This window comes from Dufourea novaeangliae, unplaced genomic scaffold (genome assembly GCF_001272555.1).
Source record: "Dufourea novaeangliae isolate 0120121106 unplaced genomic scaffold, ASM127255v1 scaffold14, whole genome shotgun sequence".
Classification (NCBI taxonomy): Eukaryota; Metazoa; Arthropoda; class Insecta; order Hymenoptera; family Halictidae; genus Dufourea; species Dufourea novaeangliae.
In genome coordinates, this window is record NW_015373890.1 from 2,944,982 (window position 1) to 2,970,427 (window position 25,446).

Here is a 25,446-nt window from a genome sequence, read left to right on the forward strand (position 1 = left end):
ATAATGATATTCTATCTATATATATACATATATATGTATATATCACACATATATATATATATCACACACCACCTTCAGTTTGACGAGTCCGACGAGACAGCATTGGTCGTTGTACATTGAGTGAAGATTTCCTTGTTTTCACAAATGACAAATATAACGTTATTTGATCACTTTACTAAAACGTCAATAATTTCATGATAATAGCACTACAGCTGATTAATAAAGATATTTAAGATACTGAGATAATCAAAATAATTTGTATTCTTGCGAAGCGTAATATCAAGTAATCAAGCATATACACCAGAAACGAATGTATATATTGCTATGACTAAAATATTTTATGTTTACATGATGTGATTCATTGAATATCAAGTCTGATCAAGTCAAACACATATTAATTTTTCGTGTTTGGCATTTTTACACTTCATAGAATCTGCAGTTTAGATCGTTTAGATATTCTTCATCGCACTAGATGGCACATCCATTTTAACTCCGATTATGCTTTTATCCACGTGCACCCCCTTAATGTTCAAGCCACAGATATTCTAATTCTAAACAATGAATTTTAGGATCCCAAAAATCGAAACTTCTTTCGAAACTATAAAGGTTGAGACCTTACATATAATATGTAAATGGTTTCATATCTAAATGCGCATTAGTAAGCATGCTACGGTTCTGCTTGTGTTTAAGCTATTCGATAAGGGAAAACCGGTCCTTATAGACAAATTTTCATGAATTGACCAGGTAATATATTATCATCGAAAGATTTTTTTCGAAACACTGTTTTCAAAAGAGTGACTAGGGTAACAAAAACAATGATTATAATAGGCTGATAATATTTTTTTTATTTGATTATTTGTATGCAATCCTTTAAGAAATAGCATTTCTTTCTGAAATTCTCACATGCTTCTAAATAGATGAAACTGATGTAAGAGACCCCATGTGGTGAGAACGTGGGTCACAGAACCCCCGGTGGAGGCGCCAGGGACCCTGTGTGGTGAAAACGTGGGGTCATAGAACCCCCGGCGGAGATGCCAGGGACAACGTGTGATGAGAACGTGGGGTCATAGAACCCCCCGGCGGAGGCGCCAGAAACCCCTGTGGTAAGATCGTGGGGTCATACAACCCCAGGTGGAGGCGCCAGGGACCCGTGTGGTGGATCGTGGGGTCATAGAACCCCCGGTGAAGGCGCCAGGGACCCCGTGTGGTGAAAACGTGGGGTCATAGAACCTCCGGTGGAGGCGCCAGGACCCGTGTGGTGAGAACGCGGGGTCACAGAACCCCCCGATGGAGGCGCCAGCACAGAGGAGATATAAGAATAGACCTACATGCAATGTAATTTTCTGTCCCATGCTTCGAGGGCGTCAGAAGCCCCCGTATTTCGATAAATTCGATAAATGTAACGAATTACGTATTTTAAACGACTGCTTCAGTCCTAATCTGGGCCTGTTTAAGATGCCTTGAAGGCGCCTTGATTTGTCACATTAGGCGGTCAGAAACTGTGTCTAAGCTGTTCGTAAGCTATCCAAGACCTCTGAAATGTGACTGGAACGACTGGAACAGGTGTCTTTAAGTCGTTGTGAAGCCGACTGTGTGCTATTTGGATTAAGGTCACGATATTATCCAAAACATTTTTTGATATCATTAATATTTTTTCTTGCACATTTTCATAAGTAAAAGCTGATTATATGTGTAAAAACCGCCATATCCACTGCTTGGGACTTAATGGGGGTTAAGAACCACGCGACGGATGTGGAGAAAAAATTAATGACCACGACAACATGGACGGACCGGAAACGAGAAAATATTTACGAATTACCGGACGGGATTGGTATTGCGTAATATTCGAACCATTTAAACGACGGACACGGTGCTCCGATTGGCGGGGAGAACAATTTCCAGTGTCCTGTATACATATGTTCACCTTCTACCTGTACGGCCGACTACTTACCCACTTAACGTTTTCCGTTTATTCCGGTCAGTCGTTCCACGCTGCACGGTATTATATGACCATTTCGTCTACTCTGTTTACGGGATTCGGTCCTCTCTCATCTGGCGACAGTACAACATTGTAATTCGTTCTTTTGTTTGAATTAACAGTCAAAATTTTGCAATCATCATTTTCATTTTATCATCCATTGTGAGTTCGGGAGTAGCAGTGATAACACGATAAGAAAGTTCTGTGTTTTATGGATTTAATTGGAAGGATTAAAGTGCTGCAAATTAGATAATTGAAACGCAAGTATTTTTTTTTACATTGTTTGTTATTTTTTGTCTACAGTGGTAATTTTCAGTCAATTTTTTCTATTCGTCTTTTGTTTTTCCTTTCTTTCAAAGAAGTCAAGCGGTCGTGATTCCGTCTGATGTCGAATTGGTCTTCGGTGTAACTTTATTTTATAAATTTATTAGGTCGGCGGGGACTGAATAAACAATTATCGATAGGGTGTTATAATTCTACATAATTTCCAGTATTTCATAGTTTCGTAGTTAATTTTAATTCTATAAAATTCGATCTTTGTTACTAGATTGAATGCTCGTGCGGAATATTATATTTGTAGAATGTGCTTTAGATATGAGGATCAAAGAAAAATTGATTTTCACAATTAAGGAGTTTATTGAACTCAAAGTAATCGTAAACAAATCTCGTTGCTTTTGAAACCAATTTTCTGTTTCAATGCATTTCACATACATGCATAAAATCTTCAGTCATAGGTAGTTATCTTACTATGAAATGTTCGAACGGTCATCATTTTTCTACAAATTAAATAAAACAAGAAATGATGTTCCATTTAATATTTACGTGAATGTTAAAAACATCACAGTATGATCGTCTATGTTTTCAAAAATGGCGGTTTTATATGACCAATCTGTAATCGAGTAATTACTGTTTTTTCTTTCTTTGTTTGCATTCTTTACCCAGCGCCGAATTAAGGGGGGGGGGGCTGCAGCCCCAGTCTAAGTCTTCCATTTATGTCAAAAAATAATTCAATGAAATTTTGTTTATTCTTCCTTCTTGAAATAATTAAAAATTCGACTAAAAGTAGAAATAAATTGAACCAAAGGTGTTAAAATATATATGATTAAATGTTATTTAACTTTACGTAGAATAAATTATAAATTTTGAAGATTTATGTATTTTATTGTATATTATATTACAACAATCCCCCCCCCCCGCTCCCCTTTTAGTTTGAATTTTTAGTTTGAAGACTACTATGACTTACGATTAACGAATATGAAACGCTCTTTGGGGATATAAACGTTTACGACTTCTTATCGTTCTGCATACAAACTGAATTTATTGTTTCATAACTTTGAATCACTTTATCAATAAGATTCTAGATCGCGATCCGAACTCGATTAGAAGTTTTGATTTATAATAAATAAACTCGTTATAACGATTGATCAGTGGAATTTATCTTTGCACCAGTGTTACGTAGTAATATGTATTTATTACAATTCTATTTTAATTAATAGTTTCTTTATGACAGTGAATCATACTCTACTAGAAATATAAATAAATTTAAATAACAAAACAAACATATATTAGTTTCTTTACAAGTATATAATATCAATATATATTATAAACAATAAAAATTAATTGAAATGAAGAATAAATATTATATTTATTATAAATTACGAATAAAAATGAAGAATTATCGTACGTTAGAGATTGATACTGTCGTAATAAGTAAATCAAGAAGCATTAAGTTAATTTTTAAGCAAAAGTGTATCTGGTATGCTTACACATATCCGGTTGTATCATATCATTCGATCGAATACCTTTGGTCAAATGTCAGTATTATTTTTTTTTATGAATGAAATCTCTTGCATCGTAGCTCCTTTCATGAACTGGATTTCCTTGAAGCTTTCTACACATGCCGGTAACTCGTTAACGTATCAGACCTTCGTATGAATTTCGTTAAGGCGGTCGACCCGGAAACAAAAGCCAATTTTTTTTTCATCTGTTTCCTGAACACCCTCGAAGTATTAATCTGTTAGTAGTTATTAATCCGTTTATGTATTTTTTTTTTGTCAACGTGGTAACAGCGAAGTAGTCAGTAACAAAGGAAATACCTTTTCTTTGTTCCATTCAAGTATTAAAGGATCAACGCGTTAACCCTTTAACGGTGGAATTTTCGTTAAAGTTTTCAGGAAGTTAAAACCTTAACGGTGAAATGTTGTTTTCGAAATATGTATTTGCGTGCGCGTAAATAAAATTAGTCGATGCCGAGTATACGCGTCATTGCCCAAAAAGTGGTTATTTTCTCATGACGAATATATTCGTCGAATATCGTTAAAGGGTCAAGTAGGTACACAGATAATTTTGAAAACCTTACTGTTTATGCCACATGCGATGCGATCATTGTTTCGAGCTGTTAGAGTATTTTTCAAGAAATATTATGAAGAAAATACAAAGGGATTTCGGAAGGGAAGTGCTGGAAATATGATTATGATATATGAAATATGATAAATTGTTAGATACATTTTGATCTCCTCTTTGTAATGGCATACAAAAGAAATAAGTCATTCCATTAAAAAAAACGTTACCATTAGAGAAATCTCAGAAGATATGACCTTGAGATGACCTTCAATCTCAGCCTAATTTCCCCTCTAAAACACACTAACTTTCTCCCAAACCATTCTTTCGTACCGTGACAAATAAAAGAATAATTAAGGGTGGCAGAGTTTGGTGGGACACCCTGTATATAATTACAAAGAATTTGGCAATAGTTATAAATGAGTCAAACTGGCTCTGCAGTCGCTATACGAGGGTTAATAGCCCAAAGGTATGTAACCCTTAATGCATAAACTAAAAATTGTTGTCGAAACTGTGCCATACGACGTTTTTCCTTACAGCCACAGAAATACATTTTCATGTTCATTTCCACCAAACGTCTACAGATCTTATCTGAACGTGCGTTATTCGTGAATTCGATCCAGAATGTAGGAAAATGAAAGTGGCACTAAAGGAAGTGGCGGCTACATGGGCCGATCAATAATCTCGAAGCGACACGACTGGAAAGTGTGCAACACTTCCTATATCATTCGTATCGCGACAATCGTGTTTCGCTCTCGATCGCGTCCCGGCACGCATCGTTAACACGATCTTAAAATTCGGAACCTTAAACTTTCGTTCGATCACACATAGAAAAAAAAAAAATCACAGACTTTCGTAACACAACGTAAACAACTTTCATCGATAATACCGTTCGAACATTTCACGTGAAAAATAAGAACACCCGAAGTGATCATCACCAGTGGATTCACATTGGGATAAAACAAGCCAACCGAAATCCTCGAAATCATCGAATATTATTAAATTTCGAATATTATTAATTAAAACTCTATAAATCTCAGATTTATAAAGAGAGGGCACAAGAATCATGACGCCTCTAGTAACTTTTTTTTCGTTGGACTAGAATGTCGCGAAATACGCACGACAAATGGTCGTTCGATAAATCACAGTTCAAATATGTTGCTGTTCGTGGTATATTATTTGAAGGATTGTTCTTTCGTATAGAAAAATATCGAAATGGAAGAAGATGTTGTATCGACCGTGTTTCATCGATGAATGGAGAAAGGAAAGGGCAAGACAAGTCCAGGGGAAAGTTGTGGCCTGTTGACCGTCGCTATGGCGTAATTTAGAAGGATTACGGTAGAAGAAGTGTATACATATGAACGCATTCTTATCGTTTGTGCACTGAATAGCCGGTAAACAGTCGGACGTAAACCTGCAGGAGGTGAGGGGAGCTGCCACGTGTGTGTGCACAGTTGTTGCTTCGCGTGTAACAGGTTGTCGCGATAGGTCCGTTAAAAATGTCGCGAGAATATGTCAGCAGACGAATGGTGGAGTCGAGTGAATTCGAAAAACTGATAGTGTATTCGGACGAGGAGGTATTGGACAAATTGAACATTCATACACAGTAAATACTCGATAAGTGGCTCCTTGACACTGACAAGGAAAGGTGGCCAGGTGTAACGTTGGATTTAAAATAATTAATAAATTATTATGGCCTCGTAAATAATAATAATAGCTTTAAATGTTTAGCACAGTGATAGAGCTTGGAATTTTGAAGTCAATGGTATTTGTTCTAGCCACATATGTCAATTTATTTATGAAATATTTAATGCTCAGTGATAACCTTCGAACACTCATCGAGGATTTACAGTACAGGGTGTTTCGCTATTACTAGCCAGCGTTTTTCTCGCAAATAGTAAGTATTAGAAAAATATGAAGGAGGAATAGGTTTTACAGCTCTCTATGACTAATATAATAGTGCATATGAATTTTTTACGAATGTTTTCCGAGAAACGAAAGGTGATCTTTAATTTTTTAAACGGAATGCTATATATTTTTTATGTTGTATAAAAGCGTGCGACAAGGCGAATCCATTAATATGCCATAGAATGACCTCCAAGGTCATGCAATGTCAGAAATGAAAGAAATGTTTTGAATATTTCGTACTAATGTGTTTACAGGTATTTTTCATTAATACGGCTTAGCTCGTTAAATGTAACTGATTTTTTGTTTTTATTTTACTATCTGAGTGGTTGCTTTTGCTTCTACACCTCTGGATTTCTTTTTAAGAGGCACAGGTAAAGATATCGTTTATGATACATCGCCCAGAGATGGAAACGATTTGGAAAGCAAAATAACGCAATACAACATTAGCAGAAGCTACCAACAATGTAATTCATAGAGCTAAAATATGCATGCATACACAAGGAAGTCATATTGAACATCTACTGTAGCCTTGTCAATAAAGAACACTTGTACACTGTAAACACATTGGTATGAAATATTCGAAATGCTTTTTTCATTTCTGAACTTATACGACTTTGAAGGTCATTCTATAAAACATTGATGAATTTGTATTGACACGTACTTTCATACGACATAAAAAAATATACAGCATTGCATTTAAAAAAATTGAACGTCACCTACGTTTCCCGAAAAATATTGCAAACATAAAAAATTGATAAATATTATTATGTTGGTCACAGAAAGCTACAAAACTTTTTCCTATTTCATTTTTTTCTAATACTAACTATTTGCGAGAAAACTGCTGGCTAATAATAGCGTGAAATATCCGGAAATGTATGAGAGTGGATTTAAATAATAATAATAACTATAATGGATGGATTAGTGCAAAAATGTATCAGAGTTGATGGACATCACTTTGAGCATTTATTAAAATAAATTTTCTGCAAATCAAAAGTAAGTTAGATACTGAAGGTGCTCACGTTAGGTGGGACACCCTGTATAGTAAGGATGAGCAATTTATAGAAAGTAGAATTAATCAACTTGACTTTTCGGTGGCTCAATCACGTAGCCACCACGGTGGCTGCGAATATTTCGTTAGATCGTCCGTATGCCCTCGGCGAAAAGGAAAAGGAAAATGAGTTTTAGCCTGTAATTAGCGGAACACCTCCCGACTAATCTCGTAATAATTGCATAGAATGTAATGGTTTTGTCGAGATTCATGCAAAAACACTGCCTGCAATAATGATATGCGAAAATCTGAAATAAATATTGTTTAGGAGATTTTAAATCTTGACGGACGATATTTATGCTAATATAAAATAATAAAAGTGGCCCCAAAGTGTGTTATTTGTAGGAAACATGCAAATACTGCCCTTCTTAATTACAACGTCATAGCTACCGTTTTTTCATTTTTCTATTTTTTCGACAGTGTTAGAATGCTCTACGTGCTTTGTAGGGGTCAAAAACAGTTTAATTGATTTGTTCTAACTGCTGTTCGGATAGTTTTACTAACTTAACATGCTCTATGTAGTATCTCCTAAATTAAATAGTCCTAAGTTAATATGTAAAAAGCAGAGAGGACATTTTATTTTGAAACTGGAATAAATCATTTATGTCGGCTAATTCCTTCCATGAATTAAATGAAATGAATTGAAAAGAAAAGGTGTTCAATTTTAATGATTTTAAATGTGCTGTATAAGACGCAAATTCTACAAAAGTTGACGTTTGTGAAATAAAAATTAACCATTTCTTTGATTGGCTAAACTTCGCTGCTCAGTATAAATCACAAAGAATTTCTCCGAAGATATACTTGCAGGATTTTGTGTCTGTTTAATTCACAAGAGGACAAAAATGATTAAAGTATAATTTAATGAGTTCAATTTTCTCACTGCAAAAGCATTTTAAACTAATTTACCAAAACCAAAATTCAGGATCCAATGTAAAGATATATCAGCGAAAAGAAGAACAAATTTAATTCCAAAATTGAAAATGATCGTGACAGCCAATCACCTTGCCATTTGGGAATTATTACCAATGTCTAACAGTGATAATTATAATGATGACGACCGATAAATATTCGGTCTTATTTTACATTCTTTAAAACGTTAAAATATCCTATTTGAGGTGTTTAATTAATTGCTACGTTAGTAACACATATACTAGCCTCATACATAATTCCAAAAATTATATAAACTATTACGACGTAACGACTAAAATTTTGAAACATTAACAAAGAAAAATAGGGACGTGATATAAAAAATTATAAAACCTCATTTTTCTCGGATGTTTCGAAATGTTAGTTAAGACAATTTAACTAAGGAGGGCAGAATGAGCCAGATTACCTGACATTTATGAATAGCAGTGTATGTATATGTACGATATAAGTATGAATTTAAAATTTTCTTTTCATCGAAACTGTAAATCTCGAATATTGTTATACCGTTTACAAAGCAGTGATTTTATTGCCAATGATTTCCGTGGCTCCATTGTCGGTTTGAAGTACGGGACTTTCTACTGTCGTGGTATTGTCAGATCACTGCTATAATTTCTGTACATAATCCTTTCTCTGATACTAACACAGTTCTACATCTATTCATGCCACTAGCAGTCACTTGTTCGATTCGACAAATTCAGAACGCGTCAAAGAATAAGGTTTTCCTTTCGTGTGAACAAAATCGATCAAATTAATATAATTCTTCACGTTCATTTCCATCATAAATTTAATTACACGTAATATATCAAAAGAGACGTTGAATACAAATTTGTTACTATACCGAATAAATAAATGGTAGCGCAGATATTTCATAATTTCGCGAAGTGTCGAGTAGATTTCGCTGTACCTGCAGTATTTGAAACCATTGAACCTTGCAGGACACGATGGAACGAAAAAAATCCTCGGTCGAGTCAGCCAAGGATATAGAGTGCAGAACGTAAGTTTTACAATTTTGCAACACGTTTTGCTTCACTGCAATACACTTTCTCTCTTTTTTTATTTAATTGAAAAATAACACGTTGATTTCACCGTTAACGCAAGTTTCTAAGAATTTTATTCATTGTTTAGTTGCTTACATCGATAAATAGTTTATTTAATATGCTTCTATTACACTGTGTTTGATTGTTGTGTATAATATAATACATCTTTTAATAGCATTCAGTATCGTATTCATAGACGAATTCTTTTGGGTTTGGGGTGACGCTAGTGTGAACGCTTAGAAGCCATAGCGGAACTTTGGCAATTTGTTTTAGCTAAACGATAAAATGAATGAGAAATCGGATTCAAGGCCTTTATTATACGTGTGTTTTGAGTACACAAAATCATTTAAAAATTTTGTTTCAATTGTTATTTACAGAGATTTCAATGACAATGTAATTTTTTTTTTATTATCGTCATGTTATTAAGCATTTTAAGACTAATTCAACGACATACTTGAAAGTTTTGTTTGAATAATCATTTCTCGGATTAATTAAAAGACGCTTATTGAACTTGACATTTGCCAGCAATATTGGTACAGTTATCGGAGAAATTGTTATTCAAACAGAACTTCTAAATATGTCGTTAAATTTGCCGTGAAATGCTTAATAACATGGCGATAATAAACCTATGCAGTTATATTTTAAAAAATTACATTGTTATTGAAATCTCTGTAAATAACAATTAACAAAAAAAGTCAAATATTCTATTAAGTTTACTCTATGAAACCAATCAACTTTTGTACGAAACAGTTACTCATATTTTCAACAGAGAAATAACGGTTTGAATTGAAGCTCCACCGTAACTACAATAATTGTATAAAAAATAATTCATATGAAATGAACCTAATGAAATTTGGTGTGTTTATAGAGAAATATTCAAGGAATACCATGTATGTATTTTTTTCAGATCTACAAAGATACGAGTATGAGTTCGTTTTTGCAAAAAAAAAGTTTATTTACAATTTTCGAGAGTCTGAAGCATTTCTCCCTATAAGATTATTGTCCCAGCGCGGACTCGAGTTCGGGACGATAATCGAGAGGCGTCTGTATGTATCATGACCATCAGTTCAAAGACATCCTGTATCTTACTCACTGAAACCGCCACTTGATCCTGTAAACCAGATATTTCTGACAGAGATGGGCAAACTCATTATCTATATAAAAAGTTTCGAATAACGAATAAAAGATAAAAAAAGTATTTCGTCATTTTTAATTGCTTAAACGTGGAAATTAAAAATTTTTATAACAAAATAATACTCCTTTATGAATAATTGTCATTTGTCGAACAATTTTTTAATCTCATTAACTGTTTAAAGCTCAGGATGACACTCGTAGATATTGCTGTTTTTCACATCGAATAAAATTCTGCCCAACTCTGATTATTGAATCTACTGATCTGTCGATAGTGTCAAATACGAAGACGAGGTATCGTCATGGAAGTTTTGGAAGAAAAGACGATACATAGTCGGGATATTGGCGTTCCTCGGATTCTTCACGTCGTACATTCTTCGCGTGAATTTGAGCGTAGCCATTGTCGCGATGACTGCAAAAGTCACGAAGGTCGACGCAGAAGGAAATTTGTATTCCGTAAGTAACAGAACCGATCTTGCTGTTGGTCTGGTAAATTGGTGAGAAAGATTTCTCCCGACGCGATGGTTCCACACCATTTTTCTTCGTTCTTCGTACCATTATTTACAGTATCTTTATTTCTTTTTTTCTAATGTATTAGACTATAATGTACCTATTATATTATAAAGTAATATAAAGATAAATAAATATGAAGATATAAATAATATTAAATTAATAGGGGCAGCCATAGTGTTTTTGCATCTGGGCAGCCAACAACCTAGGAACAGTCCTGTATATTGTGCTCATGCATTTTGATAATAATTTGTCGTGGAATTAACAGATCAGATAAATGATTACGATCATGTAGTTTCGACATTATTGTCACAACTAAATGAAGAAGATTAATTTTTATCGATCGAAGAATGCTTGTTTGAATATTCTTATCGTGACACGATTATAAAATTTATCAATTTTATTTCGCACTCTACGAAGATCGATCAATCAAGTATCTATATTTAAACGATAGATTAAACGAATATCGATCAATCAAGTATCTATATTGAAACGATAGATTAAACGAATATCGATCAATCAAGTAACTATATTAAATTATAAATATATTGTGAATTTTATGCATTTATAATATGCACCATTGTGCTATAAGTGATTGTTATTATTACTCAGTAGATCCAATTTTCATATCTGCCTTGTACACGTGTGTTCGTGTAATAGTTACACTTATACAATTTCCGTGAAACGGTACCAAAGTTATACAGAAAATAAATAATGGTACTGAAAAATCGAATAAAATATGGTATTAAACCTTATTATACACTGTTCAAAGTGGTGGCCATCTTGCACCATTTAAGCTAAGCAAGTTTTATAAACAAAATTAATTTTTAAATACCAGGTATATACAAGTATATGTATTTCTTTGTTTTATAGTGTAATTGCAATTTAGATTCTGTAATTAGAGTATATTTTGCCCAACTCTGCTGTTAACAATGCCCACTTTTATATGCATTCAGATTGTTGTTTGCAGGATAGCGAGTTCGATTGGGATTCGAAAACGCAAGGACTGATTCTGAGTTCATTCTTCTACGGATATATAAGCACGCAATTACTCGGAGGATGGCTTGGAGCTCGCGTTGGCGGGAAAAGGGTGTTCGGTATCGGAATCGCAGCCACAGCATTCTTCACAATTATCACGCCGCCATTGACCAGAATAAGTGTCTACTTTTTGATCATATTGAGGATAGTCGAAGGGGTTTTCGAGGTAGGTAGTATTAAACTTCGAATCACTTTCTTCTTTAACCCGTTCATTCCAAAATTTAAAAATGACCAAAGAAATATTTTGTTGTATATTTGTATGTACTACATAACATAAATGATTCACAAGAATATTTTAACATTTTGGAACCGTCTAATACCATTTTCTCATCTGTTACCATTTGAAAACTTTTTACTTTTAATACAATTATATGTAATAATCTCCATTAAGTATGTTATTATACATAATAAAACCCCATTTTTCGTAGCTTTGATCAACAAACGCCTTGGAAATATTTGACAGAAATTAGAATTTTGTAAGTTTCTATTGTATTTGTAACAATGCTAGATACTTGCAATTAAAATATCATAGATCCCAAATCATTTGTCTAAATGAATACAAACGTCAAAAAACTAGTGGATTGCCCAGTATATGTATACAGAGATGACAAATCACTAAAGTTTTTAAATATTTTTTGTTATCAAATATTTTTTAGAGCTTACTTAGAGATCATATTTTTTCTATAATATCATATACACAAAAAAAGTAGTAACTCAAAAAGAAAAAACAGACATACATTGAAAACTTCCAAAAACTTGAAAATTCGAAGTCGACAAAATGGGAATAGTATCTTATTACAAAGATTCATACGAACAAAATTCATGTTACCATTTCTACATCGTTTAAGACGTAGGATCACTTCGTCTCAATTCTTCTAAAAATTTCAGCGCAATGGTACCTAGTATGTTATTCCTTTTAGCGTATGTTTAACACAATTTCTTATTATCCACTTATTTACGACAAATAAGGGTCAGTTTTAGCTATCAGCTTTTTTTATTGATTCCGAATCTTTGTAATTCGTCGCAGGGCGTCACGTTTCCTTGTATACACGCGATGTGGGCGCACTGGGCACCACCGCTGGAAAGGTCGAAGCTAGCAACCCTCGCGTTCTCCGGAAGTTTTTTTGGAACTGTGTTCGCGATGCCTGTCGCCGGTATAATGGCCGAACGCCTTGGCTGGTCCTCCATTTTTTACGTGTTCGGAGCAGCGGGCCTTGTATGGTTCTTCTTCTGGTGGATAATCGTGAAGGATAAACCGGAGGACGATCCATATATCTCCGAAGCAGAACTTCGATATATTAAAAGTAGCATTGGGGATTCAAATAAAAAGGAAGTAGGTGTACAAACGTATAATACTATACTTATTGTACTTTGCATTTTCCTTTATTAACGAATAAGAAATTTTTTGCAAAAAGAATGAGCTTCTTGCAAAGATTCGAATATTGGGTTATTCTACAAGTAATGTTGTTTCTTCTCTTAGACGAACTTAACGAGTAGTCATATTTTCATGTAAAAATTAAACAAGTGATTTGCAAAATATTACACTGTTACGGAAATAGTATGTTCGATGTATCAATAATTATATAAGTAGTCAACAGCATTCATTTCGTTCGAATGAAAATTAATCTTAGAAACAATATTATTTGTAGGACTTTATATTTTTGTAGTATTTTGGTTATTTTTATATACGAATTATTTTTCAATCGTTCTGTTTTCTACAGAAAATTACTCATCCATGGAAAGAGATGTTCACATCTCCACCAGTGTGGGCGATCATTGCAGCTCATTTTAGTGAAAACTGGGGTTTCTATACTATGCTCACTCAACTTCCAACATTTATGAATGGTTAGTACCGTACTATATTCGACACGATCAACAGTCATGAAGCATACTTGAGTAACGTATTCGTAGATGTACTCAACTTCAAATTGGATAAGACTGGATACTTATCCGCCCTGCCATATCTAGCTATGACTGTCGTTGTTCAATTTTCTGGACACTTAGCGGACTACTTAAGAACGAAGAAAATTATGACAACTACACAGGTCGGTTAAACGTTTACAAAAATATTTATCACACATATTTATTTGATTCCGTTCAGTCATTACTGTTAAAATTAACTACTAGTTATCTACTTTTAATAAGTGTCAGATTTCAAAGTTCGTTCAGTACACGTACACTTAATTGTCACTTGGCTCGTGTATCTATTTGTGTAGTCACTGATTATATGTATTACTATTGCTGTTAATGTTTTTAAACATTGGCGGTGATATGGCAGTATTTATTTACCACAACAACATGACAGATTGTAATAGTTCGTAGATAGTAAGATAAAATTTTACGTACACACTTGATGAAATTTCAAATTCTATTTTCTCAAAAATGAAATGATTTTACCATACACTTTGAATTTACTTTTACTTTTTACTTATTTTGTACTTTGCGTTCCGGCTCATTCTCTATGCGAAAATAATAAGGAAGTTTCCTGAATTCTCGTTTAAAAAATAAATTTACAGAAAATAAACACAACATTCTTTTGCGAAAAAATGTTTGGGATTAATTTTTGTTGTAGGTCCGCAAACTATTTAACTGTGGAGCTTTTGTGTTCCAAACAATATTCATGACGTGTACAGGTTTCATCTTTACCCCCGCAGGAGTGGTTATTTGTATTACACTAGCAGTTGGTATTGGTGGTTTTGCTTGGTCCGGCTTCGGGTAATTCTGTTGTTTTTCATTCCAAATATATATATATAAAAATATTTAAATAAGACAAACAAAGAACCTCTAACCAATACACTGCCCAGATAGCACATGACGCCTTGAAGACGTCCATTTTACGGCTATTTTAGGTCTAAGGCATCTTTAGCCGTCTTCAAGGCGTCATTAGGCGTCATGTGCTATCTGGGTATAAAAATAAGGGACTTATTAATGAAAAAAATTTTGTATTTATATAAAGTTTGTAAAGTTATACACTACGAATGCTGCACAATTTAATGATCTGTGTATAATATAGTAAATCTGTTTAATAGTCTTATTTTCAAATTTTTTAATTTAAAGTAAATTTCATATAATTTTGTAATATTTGATATGTTATATTCATTAATATTAAAAGATCATAATCAATACTTTTTCAAATTATATTTTTTAGAGTAAACCATTTAGATATTGCTCCTAAGCATGCAAGTGTATTGATGGGAATAGGAAACACTATTGCTACTTTACCTGGTATTGTTAGTCCAATCATTACTGGCTATATTGTTCAAAATCATGTAAGTTAACATTTTTATGTACTTGCGTAATATACTTATTTGCACCTGAAACAAGAGGAAATCCATGGCTTAATAACATATTACAAAATATGCATACCTCAACAACATATTACAAAAAGAATTAATTCCTAATTTTTATTTTATAAATTATAATGTATTATTATACGTTAATTAAATGTTTAAATGTAATTTACAGAGCCCAACAGAGTGGCGTATAGTTTTCATAATTGCTGGTGTAGTTTATTTATTTGGAGCAGTTATATATGGATTATATGCATCTGGTGAAAAACAAAGTTGGGCAGATGAAGATCAGGAAATGAAGAAGAAACAGTCTTATAGTAACCCTGCCATGGAAGTGGATAATTTATAATCTGTAAAAACATAAATTTATGAGCATTAAATGATTATATTGACAGGACTGTAGGATAATATATATGTGTACATACATAGCTATGTAAGTTACTATGCATTTTTCGATTCATCAGTATTTATAGCTACAAAAATAAAACAATATGATTTTATATTCTGACAAATGCATAAACAATTTTTATAAATTTAGTAATAGATTCTTTACAGTGACTGTATTTTGCAATTAAAATGTAAATAAAATACATATTTTTTCAATTTTATATGTACAGATTAATCGAAATACAGTATTAGACTATAATAAATAAATAATGTGTTTAATTAAAACATATTAGTATTTTAAACCATTGCAGTTCATTTAGATCTTAGTTTTCGTATTAAAATTTGATCTCTTTAGTATTAATAATTTCCAGTGATTGTCGATCGATCGATTGACAAAAATGTGAAATATATATCAATCCGGTCAATCAAATTTGGTTCAATGCTTGTTATAAAGTTATGGCTACAAATTCAATGCAAGATTTGCTAGGGCTACGAACAACTTGCCCGCACATTGGCAACACATATGCAGCAAATTGGCTCGCGCAGACTCTGTTCCGTGTTTTGTCTTCAATTTGACACAGGTTGTGTTGCTAAACTTGCTACCAATTTGCTTTATCATTTCGTCAGCTGGAGTTGTTTGCAAAACCCAAGCCAAATGCGAAAAAAGGTATGGCTATGGTTTTTTAGACAACTTTTGTCATTTATTACTGACAATTTGCGCGAAACTTGTACCACATAACTGATTAACAGGGTGGTTATCAGGGTGACGTAGTACATGTATATATGATGTATTCAATTCAAGATAACATAGCATAATGCTTGGGTAGGGAAAAAGAAAAAGTATCATTATGTATGTATGAACGCACCTGTGCGTATAGATATTGTATAATATATATATGTATATAAGTATGTGACGTAAGAATTTAGTCGTTCCCCAATTGGTGAACCAATGATCTTACGGAAGTGATTGAAAATAAACAATCACATTCATACAGTTGGCGAAGATATTTTCGTGTGACGTGTGTGACGTAGATCTCGATAATTTCACACACATTCGAAGCTAGATGATTTAACCATTAAAGTTTTGCTACAATTCATAGCACAAAACTACTCATCAATAAGAGGTTAGCACATTTAATGTTCATATACTATCTCTGAAAACGCTACAAGCAACCCATTTAGCAGTTTCGATGTAAGTATAACCTATTTCATACTCGCTAACCTACAATAATTTACAAAACAGACTTTTTATTAGCAGATTTGTAGTCTATAATTGTAGAAAAGATGAACTGTTAAATAGTTACACAAATATTACAATTCTCTGTATCAAATGAGTGAAACATTCTCACGAGTATTCTAATCCATAACATACACATCCTTCCATGAAATTTTGAATTTCCTGATTATAGTTTATATAAATCTGACTGCCACGTTTGTATAAACCACTAAAATAATTGGACTTTTCCGGATGGATAATGTACACTAATTAACAATAATTTACAGCTTTCATACAAAGATAGTAACCTTTTATAAGGTGCTTTTGACATATTTGTCTTACAGATGCAAAAAATAATGCAGATATAACGTACATAACATTATGCATTCCGAATTTTTAGAGTATAGTGCATTAAGATTGACAAATGTGCATATATTTAACTTGAAGTATAAATTAGTTGCTATTAAGTATTTTTATATTTTTATTTACTAATGATGTGTACATGTACCTTTGCAGATGTCACTAACTTTCCAGCAAATTGTATTGGATGCTAAAAAATTAGTAATTGGAATAGCACAACATGAAATTATTGCAGATGATTTGATAAGCGATATAGAATCAGTTTCTAGTCAAATCAGTAATATGAAACAGGTAAAAATGTTGTTTAGTTTTAATCTGTGTCAAGCTTTATAAATGAATATGCAGATACATTGAATATTATTTATTTTATTTGTAATGTTGTAGCTTAATTAATTTGTCTAAATATAATCTTTTAACATAATGTTAATATAATATAGTTTTAAATAATGAGTAGACAACAACTACCTAATATAAAAATAATATAATTTTATTCATTAATGGTATTCTATTTACAAAATGCTTTAATGTGATATGTTAAAAGAAATTATACTCATTCTTTTACAAACATAAAAATTAATTTGTTATTTTAATGTTTTGTATTTATAGTACCAAGAAGAAATAGAAATATTAAACACAGAAGCAAGGCACAGACCACATGTACAATTAATTGCAAGTATACACAGGGAAAATAAACATTTGCAAGAAATACAAACTCAAAATAAACAATTAAAAAATGCATTGGAAGATCATCAGCATGCTCTTGAATTAATAATGTCTAAATACAGGCAACAAACAGCAGCTTTATTACGTCTGTATAAAACTGATCTGACTTCATTACATAATTCAAAATATGCTAATGTAAGTATAAGCAATGTACATATTACCTTTTATTCATTACTAACATTTGATCATGATTCTTATAAAATCATATAGTTAGTTACTGTCACCAACATAGTCGAGAAAAGCAATACACTTTTGAATGGAAAATTGAAACATATATTGTCTACTACTTATACGTTTTGTTCTGTTTGTTAATAGAAGAAAATTAAAATAATAATTGTTGGTAACAATTTGTGTACAAAATTATAGATAATTGCCAGTCAAGCTGACACAATTCATGAGATGATAGCAGTAATGAAAACTGCAGCTGCCTTAGACCAAGAAAGTGAATTGCAAGAAAAAGAGATGTATTATAGTTTAAAGGAAGAAAATGCAACGCTACGAGAAATAGTGAATATCGCAAATAAGTATGGTTCCCTAAACAAGGAAACCGAGGCAAAAAATGAAAGTGTTCAAACAGATCCAGTAGACTTATAAAAACAATTTTGTAATGTACACGTCTCTTATATAAAGCTCATATTATTTATTTCATATTTTATAGTATAATTAATGTCAAAAAAGTGTATTATCTATATGCAATAAAGTGCACCTGCAACGTATGATCTGTACACATTAAAAATTTTTAATGCAATTTATTAAAGAAAAGCATTTGTTATTGTTGTTTTCATTTCATGTCATGATTTCGAATTACAATCATTGGTTTTCAGGATTACATTTCTTCTGAAACATAAGGAAGTATGTTTGGAGTACATACGTAATTTTTGATCCGCAATGGGATCGAAGTATTCGAATATTCGCGCATGCGCTCGCAAAATTTAGTAATAACAGGTATGCATTCCTAGGGGAAACAGAAATTATTCGTTTACTATATTTTTAAAACGATTGAAGAACGATAATTTTTACTTGCATGTCTCTCTCTGCGTTCAACGAAGGAAACATATACAGTGTGGAAGCTCGAAAGAAATTAATGTGTATCGTAGATTCGATATTTACGATCCCGTATTCGACGCGCTCACTGTACTAGTGCATATATGATTGTCTATTTGAATATATATTACATATATCTAGTACAATAACCGCAGTTCCATCTACATTCTGCCCTCCCATAGTAGCACCGTTAATGTGCATCGCGAGATGCTAGCGAGCTCCGTTTAAAGAGAGTGTAGGTTGGTGTGGGTGTGCATACTGCTGGGAAGACAGACGCACAAGTGAAAGGGTGATGGCAAGGAGTGGAGGTGATTTTCAGTGATCTTTAACAAATGGCTCTGTCCGAGGTGCACAATTTGGCTGCAATTATCGGCAACAATGGTTTTACTGTTAACAAGGTAAGCGATCGCGTTTCTCTGTCTCTGACTTCATCGCCGAAAAAGTGACGTTCATTTTCCTCTCCACTGCAAAGTACAACGCGATTATTCTAACATAATGCGTAGAGACAAATGTAATTGTATTGTTTAATGGATATCGTTTGATTAATGAGAAAATGAAGTATATTATGTTTATCATATCAGAGAATTTATTACTGAAATTGTAGTTACTCGATAATTTAATTAACGAAAACGATTCGAATTTAGTTCGTTGCTAATGCACGATACCGTAATTCTACTCCCGATAGGTTCAAAATTTAAAATTGTTGGATCTGAGGTCCGTAGACGTTGAAAACGAACAAACAATAATTAATTTGTTGAATTTAATGGTCGTACCATGACACACGTTTATGTGTGTATAGTCATATTAATAATGTAAAGTTGTTATCAAGTAAAGTTTTTGTATTCTGGTACTGTTAAATTTTTTTATGATACGAATAAACATTTATACAACCAGTAATACTTTCATTGTTGGGTTCATTAGAATTTGCTTGTAATGTAAAGTAAATTATTTTTTTTTATAGAATAACATGGTTGAACGTAACATCAGCATGTTGGAACCAAGAAATAATTATCCAACTGACCGCTGCAACACAGAATATAATTATTGGAACTATGACTTAATGGAATATAATGCACAAAAAAATGTAAGCACTTTTAAAACAACAATTAAGCTTCACGCATTATATAAAAAGTTTTAAATAGATTAAACATGGGTTTTCATTAATGTTTAAAACATTGTAGTAAATGTCAATTACTTATGAAATATCAGGTTTAAATAGTAAATTATTATGAAAAATATTTAATCATAAACAGTCTCTATTATTTGAAAATAGTTTCTTATATAAAAGTAATAAGAATTAATTTATGTTTCTTTTTAATATATGCATTTGTCAAGAGTGATAATATTTAAAAAATGACCCATGTAAATAGAATGAATTTTATTTCATATTATTTATATTATAATGCACCAATTATGTTTACCTGTTAATTAAAGTGTATATCTACTCAACTTCATTAATACTTGTTTTATCTGAACAATAAATTTAAAGTTACAATAAATATTATATTGCACTTATGTATGTTTATAAATAATTTGTTTGTGTAGATGAATATAGAAGATGAAGACAGTCAGGATTTAAATAATCCTATGGTCAATGATTTAGTCTCAAAAATTCTTGATGACGATTCGATTGTTAGTGACAATGCTCACAGTAATAGTTATAATGGCAATATTCAATATCATCCAGAAACACATCCATCTTCTATCATGGCGAGTAAAATGGAGAATAATACAGACCTCAATCTTACAACCATAGATCATTTTAATATTCATTCTACGTTCAGTAAATTACAAAACAGTGTTTCTAACAATACTAAACTCAAAAGTCATTATAACAATCTTTGCGGAGAACTCAAAACATTGAATTTAAACACATGTGCAGGACAAGTTCCAGATCAAGAGAATTTATATAGTAACGGAGTCAATGCATATCCAAATATATACCCATCTGACTCACAGTCGTATATATTACGTCCAAACGATGAAAATTCCTGTATTAGCGGAAATCCTATGCCTCTGTGCAATGACTTGTTAACAATAACAAACGAGACCGATTTAAGTAAACAATCCGCTAACTGGTCGGAAAATTTATCTACCGTAGGATGTACATCAGATTTATTTGGAAATTATCAACAAATACAAAATTGCACAAACCCAGACCTTAACTTCAATATGGCTCTAACATTGGCATTAGATTTCCCTGATCAAATTCCTCTTAATGAACTGGAGTATCATAATAATATTGGGCAAAATGGAACCACCAATACTTATAATAATCCACCTACAGCTGCTATGCATGAATTGTATAGCATGACTGCCAGTAATCAGAGTTACAGACCAAGTTCGGCAATGACTGATCTGAGTATCGATTCGGGCTTTCTGTCGAATTCTCCATTGCAACATTTTTCCCCAGCTGACACAAATTTGCACAATTGTTTTGGGAATAATGTACAACGCAGTTCCGCCGGCGACTATAAAGATTTACAAGACTCGGGTAGATTAAGCATGGCAAATATCTCCATACCTAACGAACAATTTCAATTTTTGCAACACGCTCGTAGTTACAAATTGGATCAAGCTGTGGACCAAGAATATAAACAACTGATCGACTATTATCCAGGTGTGAATGAATTCACCACAACGTCGATCAATAGCTTAGACACGAATGAAAACTGTCTTTTGAATAACGAGTATAGAATCGAGAACAATTTATTGAAAATCATAAGTCCAAAAGCTAAGACTATCGAAACTAAGACATACTCGCCAATTGGATTTCCGAAAAATTTAAGTTCACGACACACGCATCAGTCAATTGCGAAATATGGATACCACAATTATCAACATTACACTGCCAATAACGGCGAGACTTTGAAAATGTTACCACACAGTTCCACATCGTATCATGATTTGAAGCAGCCTAATAATACTAATACATACAAAATGGAAGGCTTAGATCTTACCAAGGAAATAGCATTTCCTTCTGTGAGTCATTTGACCAATCAAATAGCAGGGTCCTCAATGAACAAAGATACTTTTAATTATATTGTAAAACAACGACATCATATGCCAAGAATACAAAATACCGCGGGCATTTCGTCAGCCGATGTACTGTTCAATTCAGGAATGGTACCGAATCCGATTGCAGTCCGATCTGGAGTATTTCCATCCGTGAGGCCAGTTCCTGTACCACTTCCAGTTCCACGTCTATTTTCTGTACTTTACGGTGGAGGTTTAAGTCTTAGAAATGGAAGTGGAGCGGCTAGACGTACAGCACCATCGAGTATACTACACTTTAGACTGGAGCAAACCTACAAACAGTTTAAACAATTGGAAAAGGAACGAAAGAAATGCGAAGCTGGACTGGCCGCTCATTTTCCTGGCAAAAGAGTAACGAGCGCAAACAACATACCCATTCCTCGCCTACAAGGAAACCCATCACGTGTAGATCGTTTGATTATTGACTATTTGAGGGAACATGCACGTGTTATAACTTTGATTGCGAAGGTAAGTAGGTAGACGTCTCTGCTCCATTTTTGCTGATGGTAACACAATATTAAAAGTATAATCGTCTATTCTTGAAATAGATGGAACGACTGCGAGGGACCACAATGAATCAACGCGTACACAAAGCTATGGAATATTGGCTGGAAGCAATCAAATTTGTTCAAGAATGTCGTAAACGAGAAATCGCCAACGCAACTAAACGTCAAAAGGAAAATCCACCATGCAATCTTGTATATAATGACAACGGTATGTTTTTTTTTAATTAACTTAACACGCTTAATTATTATTACATAACTACATGATATAGAATGTTCAAGTTGTCCATTTCAGCTATTTTAATTCCATAAATTTCTATATGCTAGGTGTTCCAAGTAACAGTCGCCTCGAAATTTCAAAACTTTCCTTGAACTTAACAAAAGAATGTTGTTAAACAAAAGTTGAAATATATTCAACTGTGGGTAACTTTAGTAAATCAGAGTTTCTTTATCTGTAAATTATAACAAGTCTAACACTTATACATGCGTTACAAAGCAAAACATAAGTAGCGTATAAAAAGTCAACAGAAATTGTGCAATGTCACGGTAACTTTGTATCTTCGAACGTTCGATTGTTTTGTTCGAACTTCTTGATATACCGTGACTTTACGTAACTACTGTTGATTTTTTATACGTTATTCGTGTTTTTTTTTAACGTATGTATAATTGTTAGTCTTGTCATGATTCGTTCTAATAAAAAAATACTAAAAACTCTGCAGCTTCACTTACAAGGGAACATCCCGAATTGACAATTGCCGATTTTGATGCAACTCTGTGAAATTGTAGTTCTCATAAAAATATTGGACATGTATGGTTTTTTAGCTGCTCTTATTCACGTTGAAGGGAGAAAAACAGCCCAAAAAGTTAAAGATGTTAATTGTATTCGGTCGAGTACCTCGGAAAGTATTAGAGATATAAACATTTTTTAGGACACCCTGTATACATGTGTGAACAAAACAACATAATACACATTCCAATTTATTCCAACGCTTTGCGCGTCAGATCATTTTGAATACAAAAGCTCTCTTAAAGAATAGAACATTTATGTGCATTTGTAAGCTACTCTCTATCGAATATTAAAAAGAATAACACGGACATTGCAATAAAATGGCGACGACGTGAAGTTTCAGCCGATCGTTTTTGTTCGCAGATATACTAACATTGGCTGCCAGCGTCTACGAATTGACAAAGGCATCTCGGTACGCAAGAACTGGTATGTATAACGCATTACAAGCAACGCTGCTCTATGACTTGGACATCGAGAAAAAGGTTATCGAAACCTCGAAGGATCCAGTCCTCGAAATGAAACGTAATGAAAGTCAGGTAGGAACCGAGGTCGGCGACTATTCGAAATGTACCTAGCAATATTTCGAAAGCCGCTTCACCTCTTCGCGCAACGAAACATAGGTCGTGTCCAGCGGCTTTTCACTCGCGTATTCCACGTTACGTTACGGAAAAACAAGCTTTTGCTGGCGTTTTATCAATAATTTTATCGCTGAATGGAAAAAAAGAGAACACAATGCCGCCCACTAATCGCGAAACTTCAGAGCATTATATACGGAAAAAGTACGCGTGCTCACGCCGAAATAGGAAGAAGACAAAAGAGAAAAAAAGAATCGTATGCGTGTCTACTTTTTACAAGTTAATAGTGACTCCATAGTTTTCTACTACGAGACGACTCTAAAGAGGAAGCAAATACCGTGGACATTTTTATTTTTGAGTACGTTGGTTTCACGTGTTTCACAATGCCAAAGATAATAATCGCTTTCAAAAAAAATCCTAATCGCGGATTCGAAACTCGTAGAAGGAAAACGAAGAACAAGGTTGCTCAGACGTACTAACGAAAAACAAACAAAACATATATATGTATATATACGTTTGCAAGAATCTCCATCTATTACTCGTTTGCGTATGTGTCATAGGCTAGACGATATAGGCTAAATTCTACCAATATATTTGTTCAGAGTGCTAGACAGTAATTTCTTAGACTAGTTCAATGTGGCCTTCCTTAAATGTGTGACCCAAGATGTGTGTCAGGTAGAGTTGAATATCTCGATACCTTCGAAGAATGTCTTGAGTGATACCTTCTCAAGAACGTCTCTCAAGACGCTATATAGGGTTGAAATTAACAAGTCGCAGATCCAGGCGAACCTTTTCAATCTGTGAACCATAGCGCAGCCTTCGATTTGTACCGGTGATTAGTTTAATTATTATATACAAAACGCAGAAATGATGTCCACCGTGTATACATTACACACGTGAATCTTGACAATTTTCCTAGATGGCGTGCTCGGCGCGCACACACACACACACGCATGCAAAATGGGCGTACTCCTTGCGCGAGTACACACGTGTACAATGTTAAGGTATATAGAAAATTTTTAATTGCGCGCGCGTTTATGACGGAACACACCATTACTATATTCCTACATACTTATTATACTATATACGTACACGCACACATATACATACATTATACGTTCTAGGCGAATTCGTTAGTTTTACACACATACACACATGGCCGACTGTTCGCGAAGCTCAGCATTTCCGGTTCACCTGGTCTCTGTCCACCCCGGGGGTTGAATCCTTTTCACACCAGTGTGACTAATTACATAAATCAGCTCAAGAATTTTTAACGTTCTAAACGTGTACGCACGGACTGTACGAGATCGGTTTTAATTTAAGGATCGCGTAGTAGCACGAAGTTCTGCGCGGGAAATCATCGGACCGCCATTTCGATTCTTCATTGACTTCCCGTCGTCCTCCTACTCGATCGTTTCTCGGTGGACCCCGAGAGGGATTGTTCCTCCGTATATTTCTAGCTACAGGTGTATTCGCACAACGAGATACCACTTTTTATCAAAGGACCACGGAGTTGTCTAACGTCCAGCTAAGTGGTAGGGATGACGAGGCGACGAAACATGGCCGCCTCGAGGTCTAATATTTTGTTTCTCTTTTTCTTAATACATA

At 33.6% G+C, this 25,446-nt stretch overlaps 3 protein-coding genes across 4 annotated transcripts; all 3 read left to right on the forward strand.

The window, feature by feature from the left end:
* The first annotated feature begins 9,142 nt into the window (after positions 1 to 9,142).
* On the forward strand, positions 9,143 to 15,556 carry LOC107186939 (vesicular glutamate transporter 1). Its single transcript, XM_015574915.1, has 9 exons — positions 9,143 to 9,195; positions 10,645 to 10,825; positions 11,850 to 12,083; positions 12,945 to 13,250; positions 13,639 to 13,762; positions 13,829 to 13,962; positions 14,490 to 14,632; positions 15,066 to 15,186; positions 15,383 to 15,556. Exons 1-9 carry the CDS (start codon positions 9,143 to 9,145, stop codon positions 15,554 to 15,556), a joined length of 1,470 nt encoding a protein of 489 aa, XP_015430401.1.
* Positions 15,557 to 16,599: 1,043 nt separating this feature from the next.
* On the forward strand, positions 16,600 to 18,600 carry LOC107187089 (FGFR1 oncogene partner 2 homolog). Of its 2 annotated transcripts, none has more exons than XM_015575096.1 (4): positions 16,600 to 16,786; positions 17,327 to 17,461; positions 17,777 to 18,028; positions 18,260 to 18,600. In XM_015575096.1, the coding sequence occupies exons 2-4, from the start codon at positions 17,327 to 17,329 to the stop codon at positions 18,485 to 18,487; spliced, it is 615 nt and encodes a 204-aa protein (XP_015430582.1). In that variant the 5' UTR covers positions 16,600 to 16,786; the 3' UTR covers positions 18,488 to 18,600. The 2 variants fall into 2 exon arrangements, with proteins under 2 accessions (XP_015430582.1, XP_015430585.1); XM_015575099.1 differs by having other exon boundaries at positions 16,600 to 16,718.
* Positions 18,601 to 19,185: 585 nt separating this feature from the next.
* LOC107186532 lies at positions 19,186 to 24,069 on the forward strand. Its single transcript, XM_015574428.1, has 5 exons — positions 19,186 to 19,335; positions 19,899 to 20,021; positions 20,483 to 22,441; positions 22,522 to 22,687; positions 23,627 to 24,069. Exons 1-5 carry the CDS (start codon positions 19,270 to 19,272, stop codon positions 23,836 to 23,838), a joined length of 2,526 nt encoding a protein of 841 aa, XP_015429914.1. The 5' UTR covers positions 19,186 to 19,269; the 3' UTR covers positions 23,839 to 24,069.
* The last annotated feature ends 1,377 nt before the right edge of the window (positions 24,070 to 25,446 follow it).